Genomic DNA, 13,852 nt, shown 5'->3' on the forward strand with positions numbered 1-13,852 from the left:
ATTTCTTCCCCTTCCCCCCCCCTTTTTCCGCCCCTCCCCGCCCTGTCCCCGGCCCGGCCCCGCCGCCGTGCCCAGGGCGCTGCATTCCGCAGGCGCTGCGGGGCCGCCTCCGCCCCTGCCTCCTCCCCGCGGCCGCCCCGGCCGCTCCGGGGGATGTTCCGCCGTTCCTCCGCCGCTCAAGCCCCGGTCCCGGTCCCGGCTCTTCGCAGGCTGCCGCCGGGGCTGCTCCGACCCCGCACCGCCCGCGGGTGCCGGTCCCCAGCGAGCCCCCTCCTCGCCCAGCGCCCTGCGCCATGGCCCCGCTCCTCCTGCCGTGGGTGCTGCTGGTGTTGTTGGGCTCGCTGCTCCCCGGGCAGGGCTTGCAGGCCAACCCTATGTTGGCTTCCGAGCCTTCTCGGAGACACCCGGTACCGGTACCGGGAGGGGAAGCCGGGGGTATAACGGCCGCGCCGCCGCCGGCAACGGCTCAGGAGATGTACCCGCTGCACAAGCAGCCGGCCAACCACTCGGGTGAGGGGCACGCCAAGACCCGCAAAGCCTTCCCCGTGCTGGGCATCGACTACTCGCACGTCCGCATCCCCTTCGAGATCTCCCTCTGGATCCTGCTGGCCTGCCTGATGAAGCTGGGTAGGTCGGCGCTGGCGGTGCTGGGCGCAGGGTCCCCACCGCGAGGGACCCCGGGGTGGGCGCCCCACGGTAGCCCCGGGTGGGACCCCCCCAGGATTCACGGGGAAGGTGCTGTGAGCATCCCGGGTGCGGCCCCCGGAGCATCCCGGTTGTGAGCCCCTGGCTGGACGGGGCAGCATCCCCGGGCAAATCCCCTTGCACACCCCGGGCAGCCCCCCGGGCACCCCAGGACGGGGGGCGCATCGCTCTCCCTGCGACCTTGTGTCTGCTGCAGGCCTGGCAGCTGGCGCAGCGGGCACCCCGGCCCCCTTGGTCGGGGCAGGCTTGCTTGTCCTGATGCCCGGAGCACCAGCAAAGATGCTCCCCGAGCGCTGACCATCCCCTGTTCGGGCAAGGGGCGTTTTAGGTTTCCTTTACATCATTTAGGAGGCAGGCAGCACTGGGGAGGAAGCGTCGGCTTCGTTGCTTTGTTTCCTTCCTGAACCACAGACGCCTTTTGTAACCTTGGAAAAATCACTTACAATTTCTCCCTGCTTCGGCCTCCCCCTCCTCCCAGGAATCGGGGTGGGCATCCCAAACCCCCTGCTGCGGCGTGCGCCCTGAGGATCCGTGCGGGAAGGGTGGCGAGCGGCCGGGGGCAGCGGGCTGGGAGCAGACCCCACGGGATGACGGCCCCGGGAAGGCAGCGGCGTGCCGGGGCGGCCGGTGGTTGTTGGCCGAGTGCTTCCCAAACTTCTGCAGCTGGATCGATAGCGAGCGAACCGCCCGACGGCGTGCCCGCGGTGCGACCGCCTCGCGCCCGCCGGCACCCAGGGGCCAGACCTCGGGAGGTCGCGTTGGCCCCGCTCCAGCTGGGGATTTCTCGGCTGCGATTACGCCGAGTGGGCAGGTGAAGTGTTTGCCCGTCCCAGCCCTAGAGTGGGCGACGGGAGGGAGGGAGGATCGGTGTTGCCTTAATTTTGTTCCCCAATTACCATCAGAGCACTAGCAGCGCTAGCAGCAGCGTTCCACTGCAACGGATTGAAATCTTGCTGGGGGTCCTGAGACGTCGCAGCCGGGGACGTTTCCCTCGGGTGCCCGCTTTAAACCATGCTCCGTCCTGGTCCAGTGGGTCCCAGAGACCCCAGACGTGGCCAGGAGCTCAGACACTCCCTGCCCAAGTTTTCCCCCAAAATACCTCACCCCATTCCCAGCCTGCTGCGAGCGTGCACAGGCCGGTAAAACCCCATTTTCCTAATCCCTCCCGCATGTTTTATTCACGCGTAGGCAAACGAGCGAAAATGTTTCCGACCCAGAGGCTTCCCGGGCGAGCAGAGCGACGCGGCGAGGCGGGACACGCGGGTTTCATCCCTTCCGGGCTTCCCCCGTGGAGCAAAATGCTTCAAAGCGCGGGCAGCTGAACGGAGCCTCGCTGCAGGAAACGCGGCCCTGAGATCTTCTTTCCCATGCCTCACCTAGCATATGTTAAGCGACCTCTGCTAGCTGTTCGGGGCTACTGCACCGCCTTCTCTGCCGTCTTGTCTCGGGGAGTAAAGAGTGATGAAATCAGGAGTAGCTGTGCGGAAGCCGGAGGAGAAAGGAGGGGCTAACACGGCTGGCCCCTGTCCAGCCAGGGCCCTGCTCTCGGCCGAGCTCAGGGCACGGTTTGGGAACCTCCGCTCGCTGCCCGAATCCCCCCGTGGGCAGCGGAGAGCCCGTGGGGCGCGGGGACGTCCCCTTGGGCAGCCAGAGGCTGTTCTGGGAGCCTTCCCCGAAGTTAGGGTTTGTTTGCGTTGCGTGGAAAGTTATTTCTGGTCGTCAGCTGAGCTGGGTTCGTTCACGTTAGAAGTATTCCGCAGGGCTGTGCGGTGACGGGGGGTATTTTAGGAGCTGCCTTGCAACTCTGGCAAGGGTCCCTCGAGGATGGCAGGTGCTCTGCAGGGATGCTGCTGATGCCAAAACCCTACCTTCGGCTACCGAAGTAGCAGGGGTTTTGGCAGCAGAGGCGTAACGGGGCATCGTCCTCTTCCTTGGCCTCTTCCCCAGGGTTTTGAAACTGCGTCAGAGCGAGGGGGACGGCGGTGCTGGCTCGGCGCGCCGTTCCCACGTTGCCGGTAGAGCTGAATCTTCAGGCTCCCTCAGCTTGTGACCCCCACGGACGTCTCGCCGCTCCACATCTGCATACTCGCCCCATCCGTCCTGTCCTCAGAAGTTACACAGGAGCAGCGAAACAAGCCTTGTTTCCCCCGCAGGCGCTGGTAGCGCACCCGGCTCGAGGCTCCGGGAGCGGTGTGGGGGACAAGCGAGGGCCTTTCCTCACCGCGGGGGAGTTCAGGAATTGAGGCAGCCTGGGCTGGGACCGGGCCTTTGCTGCCCGTGAGGGCTCGGTGCCTCCCGACCTCCCGTTCCTGCAGCTCAGGATGCCCCAGGGTGGGCCGGTGGCGGAGCCGTGCGCGGTGGAGGAGCGTCCTGCAGAGCCACCGCCGCGTCTCGGCCCCGCACGTCGCCTCCGGGTGTCCCCAGCTGGGGTACCAGGGGGTGACCACACGGCAGACCTCGGAAGCACTCACAGGGCTCTTCCTTGTGCCAGGAGATGCAGCCAGACCCTTGTCCTGCTGCTCGGTTTCTCCTTATTGCGCTGGGTAATTCACAGGCAGCCTTTGGGGCTTAAAGGGAGCCCGTAAGGGGAGCCTGGGGATGCCCCTTCGAGGCTTTTCATCCCCTCGTTTCACTCTTGCGCCCCGCTTTGTGGGACGGGACATGTCGCTTGTGCCCGACGCGTGTCTCGTAGGCGTGGGCCGCTTCTGCGTTGCCTCATCCCAGCACGGAAGGGCAAGGCTGCTGCTGCTGCCTGCTTCCCTTTGTGCTCGAGCAGCGTTTTCAGCCTGTGGAGGAGAAGAAGGGGGAGGGACAGACACGATCGGGCTTTCCCAAAGCCCCACCAGCTACGTGCAGGCCACATCTGGCGGTGACCGTGCCAGCAGCGGAGCAGGGTTAGCTTGCAGTGTCGCAAGGAGACTTTGTCTCAGCCTGTTGCGTGGCTCAGACCTCCACGGCACGTCCCGATCCCTCTGTCCCCGGCCTCCCTGCTGCCTTATTCACCTCCTCGAGGCTGTTTGCGAGGGCTTTGTAAGGGCACCGGGAGGGTTTCCTTGGCAGGGTGCTGGAGGAGGAGGTGGGGAAGGGCTGGGTGCCGTGCCCAGCACAGGACCGGCTGCACAAACCTGGATTCCTGAGCCCAGCAGCAGAGGGGAATGAACGACCTTCCAGCTCCAGCGGCTCCAGGAGACGACGAGGAGCGTTTGGGTTCAGCTGTAAATATTTTTTTTCCGTTTCGGGGGAAAGGGAAGGAGTGAGTCAGGGCTGTCAGCAGCCGCTCGTGGTGAGCAGTCCTCTCGCTGGCTCGTCCAGGCCCGGGCTGGGGCCTGGTGGTCGGAGCTCTGCTGCAAACCAGCAGCCGCAGCACCCGCTCCTGCCCAGCTGCGGGGTTAGCTGCGTCCCCAGAGCCCGTCCTCGGGTCCTGCCTTTTAAAACAGAAAAGCACAGCAGCCTTGTTTCCATCCCGAGCTCAGGTTCGACGGAGGATGGCCATGTTATTTGTAGGATCGGCTGCACCACGAGGCTCTCCTGCATTGGAGAGCTCCCGGGTCCCCACGGTCCTTCACGGAGCAGCCTCACCGCTGCACCTAGCAGCTCAAGCAGGTCCCGGGGACATTATTTCCTACACGGCTGCTCGAGGGACCGCTGCAGAGGGTACCTACGAGGCAGCGCTGTGTGGCCGAGCTCTCCTGCCCTCCTTTTGCTCGCCGGTGCGTGCGAGGCTCTAATTCAGCGCCCGGTGCAGCGGGCTCTGCTTGGAGCCCGTAGTAATCCCTGAGTCATTGCTCTGCCTTCTCTTCCCCCTTCACAGCCCTCGCTCTGCGTGCCTGGGCCGGGGCTGTGCGGGGTGTCTCCGTCTCTCACAGCCTGTCTGGCAGCAGCCAGCGCCGTCCCGATGCCTGCAGGAAAATCCCCCCTCGTCGCCCCTGTCCTTGTCAGAGCGCCCTAAAGCCACCCGGGGAGTGTGTCCCTGCAGAGCCAGCTGTCCCGGCAGAGAGGGAGCCCGAAGCCCTGGGAGCTGGTGCCACGTCTCGGCACCGTTTGAGCACGAGGCACGCAGCGGGGCAAGCTCCTGCGTTCAGCGGCGGGGCTGCGGGGGCGGTTGGTTGCCTTTGGCCAGCTCCGGCTGGCCGTCCCTGCTGCCGCTGGTGTCTGGAGAGGAACGAGATGGAGGAAGTCCCCCGGGGCTGCGGGCTGGTGATAGGAGCTGGAAAAAAGACGAGCAGAACGTGACCAACGCACGTGGGGTTGTGGGCAGAGAGAGCCCGGCGGAGGCTGGGGGCAGCTGTGGGCACGGCGGGTCGGATCCTGCGCTCGGAGGAGCAGGGACGGTTTCCAAATTGGCGAGGGAACGTTTTTAGAGGCTGACAGCTGCAGTCTGACAGCCAGGCTTGGGTGCTAAAACGCTTGAGCGCTTTTCAAATGCCACCCTCTGGTTTTCAGCCTGCCGCATCCGTCTCCTGGGGCTGGGTGCTCCCGGAGGGGCCGCCCCGGACGTCTCACCAAACCCTGCAAGCTGGGGGCGAGGACTTGTTGGGGTGAACGAGCCGGGTAGCAAACCTATTGTGCTGGAGGCAGGGAGAGGGGAACAGCAAGTACGGGGTGCAGAAATTCGTCCCTGAGACGGGACACGAGGGGCCAGCACCGGGAGAGCAATGCCGTTTGCACGGCTTGGGAAGGGGACGAGAAGAAACGTTTGGACGAGCTTCAGCCTTCGTCATCGCGTTGGAAATATGTGTGCATGACGTGTGGCGTGAGCACGCCCGGAGTTATCTCTGCTCCCCGTTATCTGGGAGTTATCTCTGCTCGCCGTCTGCCTGGCAGGGCTCGCAGGCTCCTTGGGGCGAGGACACGGGGAGCACGGCGGGGCCGGGCAGTGGCAGAGCCGCTCCGTTGGGATGGGTTTGGGCTGCCACAGGCCTCTTGGGCTCTGTAACCTGGGTCTGGGCTCTCTGATGTGGGTTCCCTCGGGGAGCCCAAGGCTTGTCCTCCAGCCTCGTTATGTGCAGGGGCTGCAGATACCAAGGTGGGAGCCTGGCGGGCAGGCGCGCGGTCTGAGATCGCCCCAAACCCCAACGTGCATCACCCCGTTTGTGCCGGCGAGCTGGGGGCTGTTCTGCAGGGGAGCTGGGGGCCTGGTGAATAACCAAGGGAAGGAGCTTGAAGTACTGATGCAGCTGGTGCCACCCAAGTGTAAATTGTCGTGCTAATGAATTTAAACAGCCTCTTCTAATGCAGACTTGTTGCGTTCGGCTTCCTCGGCGGGGAGTGATCCAGCGCTCGCTGTGGTTTGCCTTCTCTCCCTTTCTGGTTTGCCGTCTCAGAAGGAACAGCCCGGTGGTGTTTTCTTCCTGGTCTGCCCGTTGCTGATGTCTGAGCAAAAAAAAAAAAAAACCAACAAAAAACATCCAAACTGTTCCCTCCGTGGATCTGAGAAGACCATTACATTAATTAGGGCTGGAAGAGCGAAAGGTTCCCGCTGTGGAGTGCAGGATGGTGATGGAGTGGGGAAGGATGAACACGTCTGTGAGAGCAGTGCTGCTAATCACAGCCCGGACCTCCCCGCCGAGGCATAATGCCCATTAAAACTGAATTATGCGTGGTCTGCAGTCATGACTTTCCCCTGCACGGGGACCTCGTCACCTGCTGTGCTTTCTGTACCCAAAGGGTACCCAAAGAGTACCGAAACCACTGCTTTTGGTTTTCAGGCCCCTGCATCAGATGGTCTCAGTGATGTCCTCTGTCCCAGAATGTCTCCGGCACCCAGCCACGGCTTATCCACACTACCCAAAGCTGCCGGAGATCCCTCGGAAATGAGTGGGGTGGAGAAGTAGTCTGCCGCCTTCAATTAGCGTGGCAAAACAGGTTGCGAAGCACGCATGGAGAAATGCAGACTGGCTGGAGCTGGAGGGAAGGGGAGAGGGTCCTCCTTTGGGTTACGGGCATCTGCGGCACAGGGAACGGAGCTCCTGGTCTGTAAGGGAGGGACAGAGAGCTCAGGGCACTGGGGAGCTCAGGGGACTGGGTTTGGCTCTGGGCTGTCCCAGGGTCGTGCAGGAGGCAGCCCTGCACCGAGAGCATCGCCCCAGCAGGCGCTCTCTGGATGCGGTTGTGGGCGCTGAGAGAGGAAACTTGAAGCAAGCAGCGATGAAGATGAATTACTGCAGCTGCCTCGTAAACATTTGATTACTTTTTTTTTTTTTTTTTTTTTTTTTTTTTTTCCTTTTGGGTCCCCAAGGCTTAATTTGTTCAAATAAAACCAAATCCATCAGGAATGCTCCGCGTAAACACGGGCTAGCTGAGCCGAGACGGAGCTCTGGCTCCTGGTGCCGGAGCCGAGCTGCACCTCTCTGGTGCACCTCTCTGGTGCAGCTGATAACAGCCTCGGGGGTTTGAAATCTCTGCTGGCTGGCTTCAAAGTGAAGCTTTGATGGGGAATTGTGGCGATAATTTGGCCTTGGCCAAGTGTCAATGCTCGGTTCTCCTGCCCACGGATGCGCTGCTTGAGGCGAGTCGTACGATCGCCGTCTATTCTACGTGATGCTTGATGGTATCGCGCTTCTCTCTCTAATTTTCCAGCACCTTCCAGTTGTGTATTAATTGAGGGAGGGATATCTGGTGGTGTTTTGTTCTCCTGCTCTCTCCTCGGGCAGAAGAACACCCGCGTGCTTCTGCTCGGGAGCGAAGAACCGAAATGGAAGTCGTTGCAGGCAGGCACGCACACGCTGCTGCTGCGGCTTGCTCAGCAGAGGCGAGATCAAAGCTTGATCGCTGCTCGCAGCCGCGTAGTGAGAATTGGGCAGCTTTTGCTTTGGTGACACGGGGTTGCCTCCAAGAGAGCTTGGCCCACGTGCCAGCTCCATCCCCAGCACGATGGATGTGACAGGGACGGGGCCGACCGAAGGCTCAGGAGGTCGGTGCCGTGTTCTGAGATCCCGGAGTGGAAAGTTGAAGAGTACAAAGTACTTCTCGTAATCAGAAGGGAACAAATGCATTTCCTCGGGTTGCCCAGGGGTGACTCATAAACATCATAGCATGCAATGGTCTTTGTCTCCAGAAAGTCGTAACACAATCAGCCTCGAGGGACGGCTCTTGAGTTCCACTTAATAGTGGGTGGTGGAAGAGAAATCATTCCCCTCTCTCTGTTAAGCCTGCAGGAGGCACATCTGCAGAAGCAGGCTCCCTTTTGGAGCTTTCCAGCAGGGTTTTTTCAGGGCTTGGAATGACTCCGCGTTTAGGAGTCACGACATGCCAAATCTTAGTGACAAATCCGTAGAGCAGGCAGCTTCTCGCCCTGGTGCTGGAGGTTTCAGCAGCACAAATGCCACAGGAGCAGAATTAAGCATGCGCAGAGCTTTAAACAGGAGAGCTGGAGTGTCCAGCCTCGGTTTCCCTCGGCAGTCCCGGCCCCTGGGGTAACATATGGGCTCCTCGTGCCTGTGAAATGCCGCGTAGAAAAGCAACCAGGAGCACGTATTTTAGGTTGGCTGGGCGCGAAATATCACCGTGCACGTTCCTGCTAGGGAAGGATGCTGGAGGACCGGTGCCGTCGCAGCGCAGGAAGGCTGAAACGGTGCCTGAAGAGGTGGCTCCAGGCCCCTGGGACTCATCAGCCCCTCGGGTCTCGGCGTGAAACTGCGTCACGGCAGCTCCCGCGGGGAGCTCAGGAAGAGGCTAAGAGGCTGGACGCTCGCGTTGGCTCCCGGCTCGCCGCCGTCGTGTGCTGCAGGTGGCGGGGCTTTGTCTCGGTTCGCGAAGTCCGGTAGTAATCGGGGAGATATTGCAATCGCATCCTCCCTCTGATCGCAGTGGCTAGCAGCAGGTTGTTTCCTGAAAAGCTTTTGTTTGTTTTTCCTGCCCGTGTTCCCGGGAGGAAATCTGCCCTTCCTGGGAAGGGCGATTGGCATCGCGCTGCCTGGGGAGTTTACCAGTGGTCACCTTGGGCTCGCTCAGGTTTAACTCTTGCTGGGGCTCCAAGGGCCGGCAGGAACCAGTTATTAAATATTGCACCGTGTGGGTGAAGGCAAGAAGCTGGGAGAGCGATTGCAGGCCTTATTTTGGGTGACCAGCAGTCTCCGAACATCGCCTTGAGTGTCTCCTACTCCAGAGCAGTTCAATATCTTCACGGAGCAGCGTGAGCTTCAGCTTTGTGCTGTACAAAGGTAACGTGGACGGTTTTATTGCAGAAAGCCCACGGCTTCAGCCAGACCGGCTGCACCGACCCCTCCTAGCCCAGCTATCTGTGGCATCCAGCGCACGCTGCGGCAGCTGAAGAAGTCTGAGAAAAATACGGCTGCCGAGCGGTTACGTTTAGCTCCTGGCCCTTTTCCATGGAGCTGGAACGGTTGGTGTAGCCCTTCTTTTATCGGGCCGTCTCAAAGAGCTCTACTCCAGCTGCTGTCACCTCTCTGATGCGGCTGGAGGATAGAAACCCACGTGAGGATGCTGTTGCCCTATAGAAAATTCGGTCTTTTGGGGTAAATGTGCCCCCAGGAGCCCAGCTGTACCAGCGTGCCGGTGCGATGCCACCGGGCCGGGGCTGCGGGCTCAGCCTGAGTCCTGCAGCAGCCGCGGCAGAGCTCTGTCCCCGCGTGCCCGGCTGCTGCTGGACCACTGCCACAGGCAGGGGAAGGTTCACACGGTCACGCCTTAGCAAAACGGAGCGTGGAGCCGCTCTGCAGGCTCTCAGCAGGTTTGGTAATCCCAGCCCCTGGCTTGGGAGCGGCCGGGGAACGTGCCCGCCGAAGGAATGCCGGCACCGAGCTGGTGGGACCGGGGTTACCGGGGGGTACCTTGGACTCCATGGAGACTTTTCATATCCAGCTTGGCACCTAGCGCCAAGCAGTTCCTTCCTTGAGCGCTTTTCCAAAGCTCCTCCGGAGGAGAACGTTGGTTTTTACAGCATCTCGTCGAGCAGGAGCCCCGGCGAGGCTGCATTACGCCTCCCTCGTTCCCGTCGGGAGGCGAAGGGGCACTGCTGCGCTCATAGCTCTGCCCCACGGGGTCTGGGAGGGGGCTCCTCAAGACACCAAGCAGCCCTGGGCTCTTCGAGATGCCAGGCATCGCTGCTTGCCCCATCAGCATCTCCATGGGGCTCCGTTTTTCCTCCCTGCTTGAAATTCTGGAGCTGTTGGGTGACCGTCCAGGGCGCCACGGGTCCCTCCTGTAATAGCAAGTAGATCTTCCTTTGTATCTGCTCCTCGTGCAGAGTGCCCTTGGCTTTCCTTTTGGTTTGAAGGAGAGGCATTATCTAAACATAGGACTGGAAATTGGGAGCTGCTGAGTTCTGATGCCAGCTCTCACGCTGTTCGCTTGGGGACGTGGGCAAGTCCATTTAATGTCTTTTGTTTCTCATTTCCTTTTTACAGCTGAGAGGAAATTAATACCAGCTCCGTAAAAGACTCCCAATTGATCTGTTAATTTCTTGTGAGTGCTTCGGAGATAAAATGAGGGTACGTGCCTTTTGTTGCAGCAGTTCTCCCTGCTCTCAAAAAAAATAATTCAAGTGTTTCTGCGAAACGCTCCTGTCCGCGGATCACCGCCACGGTGCTCTCCTGCGGCGCGCGGATGCTTTTGGCTGGAGCTGGTGCTGCCCAGCCCGATGTGCTTCAGCAGCGCTCTGTCAACCCAGCCCAGGTGCCACCGACCGGGTGACAAAGACCCGTGGGACGCAGGAAGGCGTTGGGCTGCCCCAGCCTCATCGGAGGCGGCCGTCCTGTCCTCTCCCGGAGGCCAGCTCCGTCCCACGCGGCGGCTGTCCTGCTGCTCTCCCCCGAGCTTTGTGTTTGCGCTGGGTGCCCCGTGTCGGGCCCAGCTCTCCGGGGCGGTGCTGGCAGGGCTGAGCCCTGCGCAGGCTGGTTGAGGTTGGCACAAGTGGCACTTGCCAGTAAATTGGTGCAGAGGCTCGGGACTGGGCCCCTTCCTGCCGAAGGGCACCAGCACCGCCTCTGCGGTTTGCTGCCAGCAACACGGCGCAGCACAGCGGGGCAAAGCGTTTAATGTCAGTTCGGCGTGGTTAATTAGTGTATCATTTCGGGCTGGGGAGGGAAGATTAAAGAGCGCTCGGGCTCAGCTGGCTGTGAGCAGACATTCCTGGTCAGGGCAGCAAGGTTTAATTTGGGAAGAGCTGAGCCTTCGCCGGGGGCACCCTCGCTCTTGGTTTTCCAGCAGGAAATCCTCTCGAGCTGGACGGGGTGCGGAAGCCAGCGCCTGCAGAGCGTGAGCCGGCGTGGGGAGGATGTGGTGAGGCTGAGCATCGAGATGTTCCAGCTCTGTGCTGGGCTCGCTGCTCTGCGAGGGAAAACCCTGGCGTGTGCTTGGTTGTGCCGCGGCACGGCGCCGGGTAAGCCGCCGGGATCCCCAGGCGTGGTGTGCTGTGAGCCTGCAGATCCTCCGTGCAAAGGTCTCAGCGGGTTTCACCGAGCTGTGCCCTGCCGGGTGCCTGGGAAGAAAAGCAGGGAAGAGCTGAGCTGGCAAATTGCAAATCCAGCAGCAAGCTCCCATCCCCAGCTCCGTGCCGGAGGGGCTCTGGGTGCCCGCGTGCTCAGTCTGCATTGGGCACCAAGAAAAAGAGCTCTCGTCGCCGTAGTTGCTCTCTCCATTTGCGTAAGCGGCTTGTTGGTGAGTGCACACAGCAGCTCTCTGCAGGGCGGTGCACCCAGCCCGGCAGGCTGATAGCCAGGGTGCCTGCGGATGATTCAGAGCTGCCTCGTGTGCCTGGGCTCGTTGCATCCTCCTCCTTGCGCTGCAGTACTGCAGCGCTGCCGTCAAGCTCCCAAGGCACCAGCGTCTCATTTGGCTGGAGCGCAGCGTCCTCACCCCCTGCGACCTTCCAGCAGGGCTCAGTGCAGGGGGAACGAGGTTTCCCTCGCTGAGGGGGGCGTTTTGCTTCCACGGGGGGGCCACGCACGGAGGGGCATCGGGGCAGGCAGGGAGCATGGCTCATCTGCTTGCAGCCCCTGCCTGCAGCTGCTGCAGGATGAAGGGGCGCATTTGGTTGCGTTCCCCAGACTGCTCATCTTTTGGGGACCCTTCTGCATCCCCAGCTCCGGCCCTGCACTAAAACACAACCTTGTGCTTTCCTGGTGGGGGGCAGTACCGTAAGCATCCGTGAGCATTTCTGCGCTGGCGCTGCCCATGCCTGGGAGGGGGCTGCACCACCAGGGCGTAAAGTTTGGCCCTGCTGTATCCCTCTGGAGCCAGATAACGCCTGCCACGGCTGGTATGGCCCTCGTTGGAGCCAGCAGCCCTGGGGGGGGGGCACATGGGCGCTTCCAGGGAAAGGCAAGGCGCTGGCACCACGGGCTGGATGAGAGGCACGTTCCTGCGTGAAGCTGCTGTAGGCGCTGGGTTACCAGAAGAGGCTTTTCCCTTTCCAGGACTCCTCGCCATGCCCTCCCAAGCTGTTGCGGACCCATGTGGGGTTCGTGGGTTGCTCCTCGTGCTCTGAGCCCTTCCCACCAGTGGCTGGCACTGGGATGGAGAGGAGCAGTGCCCCCGGTGCCCTGCAGCGACGGCTGGTTCCACGGCACACCAGACCCGCTCCGGGTATCGCCAGTTCCTTTGCCTGTTGCTCATCCTGGCAGCCGGAATGCATTAAATGGCTCCATAGAACCTCTCTCTAAAAGGCTCTGGGCACAGAATAGCACAGCCTCTCGCACCAGACCGGCTCTGAGCTGTCCTTCTCCTTGTCCCTGCATCCTGTGGTGTGCCAGGCCAGCCGTGCTGATGCTCTGGCTCCCGTCCTCGGTGCACAAGGGGCACGAGGAGCTCTCACTCAGCATCCTGCAGAGGAGGAAGGCTCCGGCTGCGGCATTTTCTCCATTTACCCCGTTGTGAGGCGTGAGCTTTGCTCCCTGAAGATCCCCAGAGGAGATCCGGGAAAGGCAAGCACGTGTGCGCTTCCTCCAGCTGCCTCGGGGGTGCCTAGACTTGTCTCCTCCATCAGAGGCTTTGCCGGGGGCTCACGAGCAGGAGCTGGCTGCAAAGTGCTGCTGCAGCAGGATGGTGCAGCTGCCAGGCTCTCAGACTTCCCCAGCCCTGCTGCAAAACCCTCACCAGCCCCTCCTGGCGAGACGCGGAGAAGCCGTAAGCCCTTTGCCTGGCATGAAGGCTTTCCCCTGATGTAGGTTGTGGAGCTTTCAGGGTTCGACTCATTCGTGAGTTGTCCCCGCGCTATCAGCGCCGTTCTTATCTCCTGCAGAGCGGCCGGGGCAGGGCAGGTCACCTTCTCATGCACATTTGCCTCGCTGTAGGCAGACGGGCAGAGCACACAAGCCTGGGCGAGCTGGAGGCTGTGCCAGGCGCCTATTGATCTCCTATCGCAGCAAGCTCCCTTCCCTTCGCCCCCAGTTTGTTTGCAGCGCGAGGGGAAGGGAAGGAAAACAAGGGGCGATTCAGTGGCTGTGCGGTGGGACCGGCTGTTTGAGCAAGGGCTGTAGAGTGGCAACGTCAGACCTGAAAAAAAATAATAAGTAAAGGTTATATCTGCAGCAAATAGCAACGGGGCTTAATGGCTGTTGAGTGCCATGCAGCACCGACATGGTTTCTAGAGGCATACACGGATAATTGAGCTCGTCGTCAAGGTTTGGGGGTCAGCCAGGGCACCGCGTGTTTGGGGGGACGGATCCTGCAGGGATCCAGGCCAGGGGCGGCCTCATCCTGAGCGCTGGGTGGGTGCTGGCCCTGCAGCCCCGCCGCGGGGTCTGCATTAACTCAGTGAGTCACGAGAAGCAGTATAAATTAATTAAGTTCCCATTTCTTGGCTTTTCTTCCTAATTAGCGCCGGGAAAATAATGAGGGTTGAGCGGAACGTTTTGTTTGATCTGGAGCAAATTGTTCTGCTTGCCAGCTTTTTGTGTACCTGTACCTTAAAGAATAGAAGGAAAACGTCAACTCCCAAACAGAAAATGTCGTTTCGGAGGGGAAAATCAAAACATTTCCATTCTGTGCATCGAGGCCATGGGATGCTTTTCTCAAAGGTCTCCCCCAGCCAACACAAATCGTTGCCATCGGCCCGCCGGAGCTGCAGAAGTGTCCTCGGGAGACCTGGACTTGCATGAAAACGCTGCCAGCTCCGTGGCGGAGCAGAGCACGGTTTGTGACCAGCCCCACCGAGCTGCCCGGGCCGGGCAGTCCCCGAGCGAGC

At 61.2% G+C, this 13,852-nt stretch overlaps 2 protein-coding genes across 2 annotated transcripts in view; one reads left to right on the forward strand and one right to left on the reverse strand.

The window, feature by feature from the left end:
- WDTC1 (WD and tetratricopeptide repeats 1) overlaps window positions 1-931 on the reverse strand; it is a 29,890-nt gene extending 28,959 nt beyond the window's left edge. Inside the window, exon 1 of the mRNA XM_035345742.1 lies at window positions 899-931. The gene's annotated coding sequence lies outside the window, so the exon portion shown is untranslated. The remainder of the gene's footprint in view (window positions 1-898) is intronic.
- The window catches only part of SLC9A1 (solute carrier family 9 member A1), a 28,787-nt gene continuing 15,007 nt past the window's right edge, over window positions 73-13,852 (forward strand). Inside the window, exon 1 of the mRNA XM_035345737.1 lies at window positions 73-627. Within this exon, the coding sequence (XP_035201628.1) occupies window positions 294-627 (334 nt within the window). The 5' untranslated portion in view covers window positions 73-293. The remainder of the gene's footprint in view (window positions 628-13,852) is intronic.

This window comes from Oxyura jamaicensis, chromosome 23 (assembly GCF_011077185.1).
Source record: "Oxyura jamaicensis isolate SHBP4307 breed ruddy duck chromosome 23, BPBGC_Ojam_1.0, whole genome shotgun sequence".
Classification (NCBI taxonomy): Eukaryota; Metazoa; Chordata; class Aves; order Anseriformes; family Anatidae; genus Oxyura; species Oxyura jamaicensis.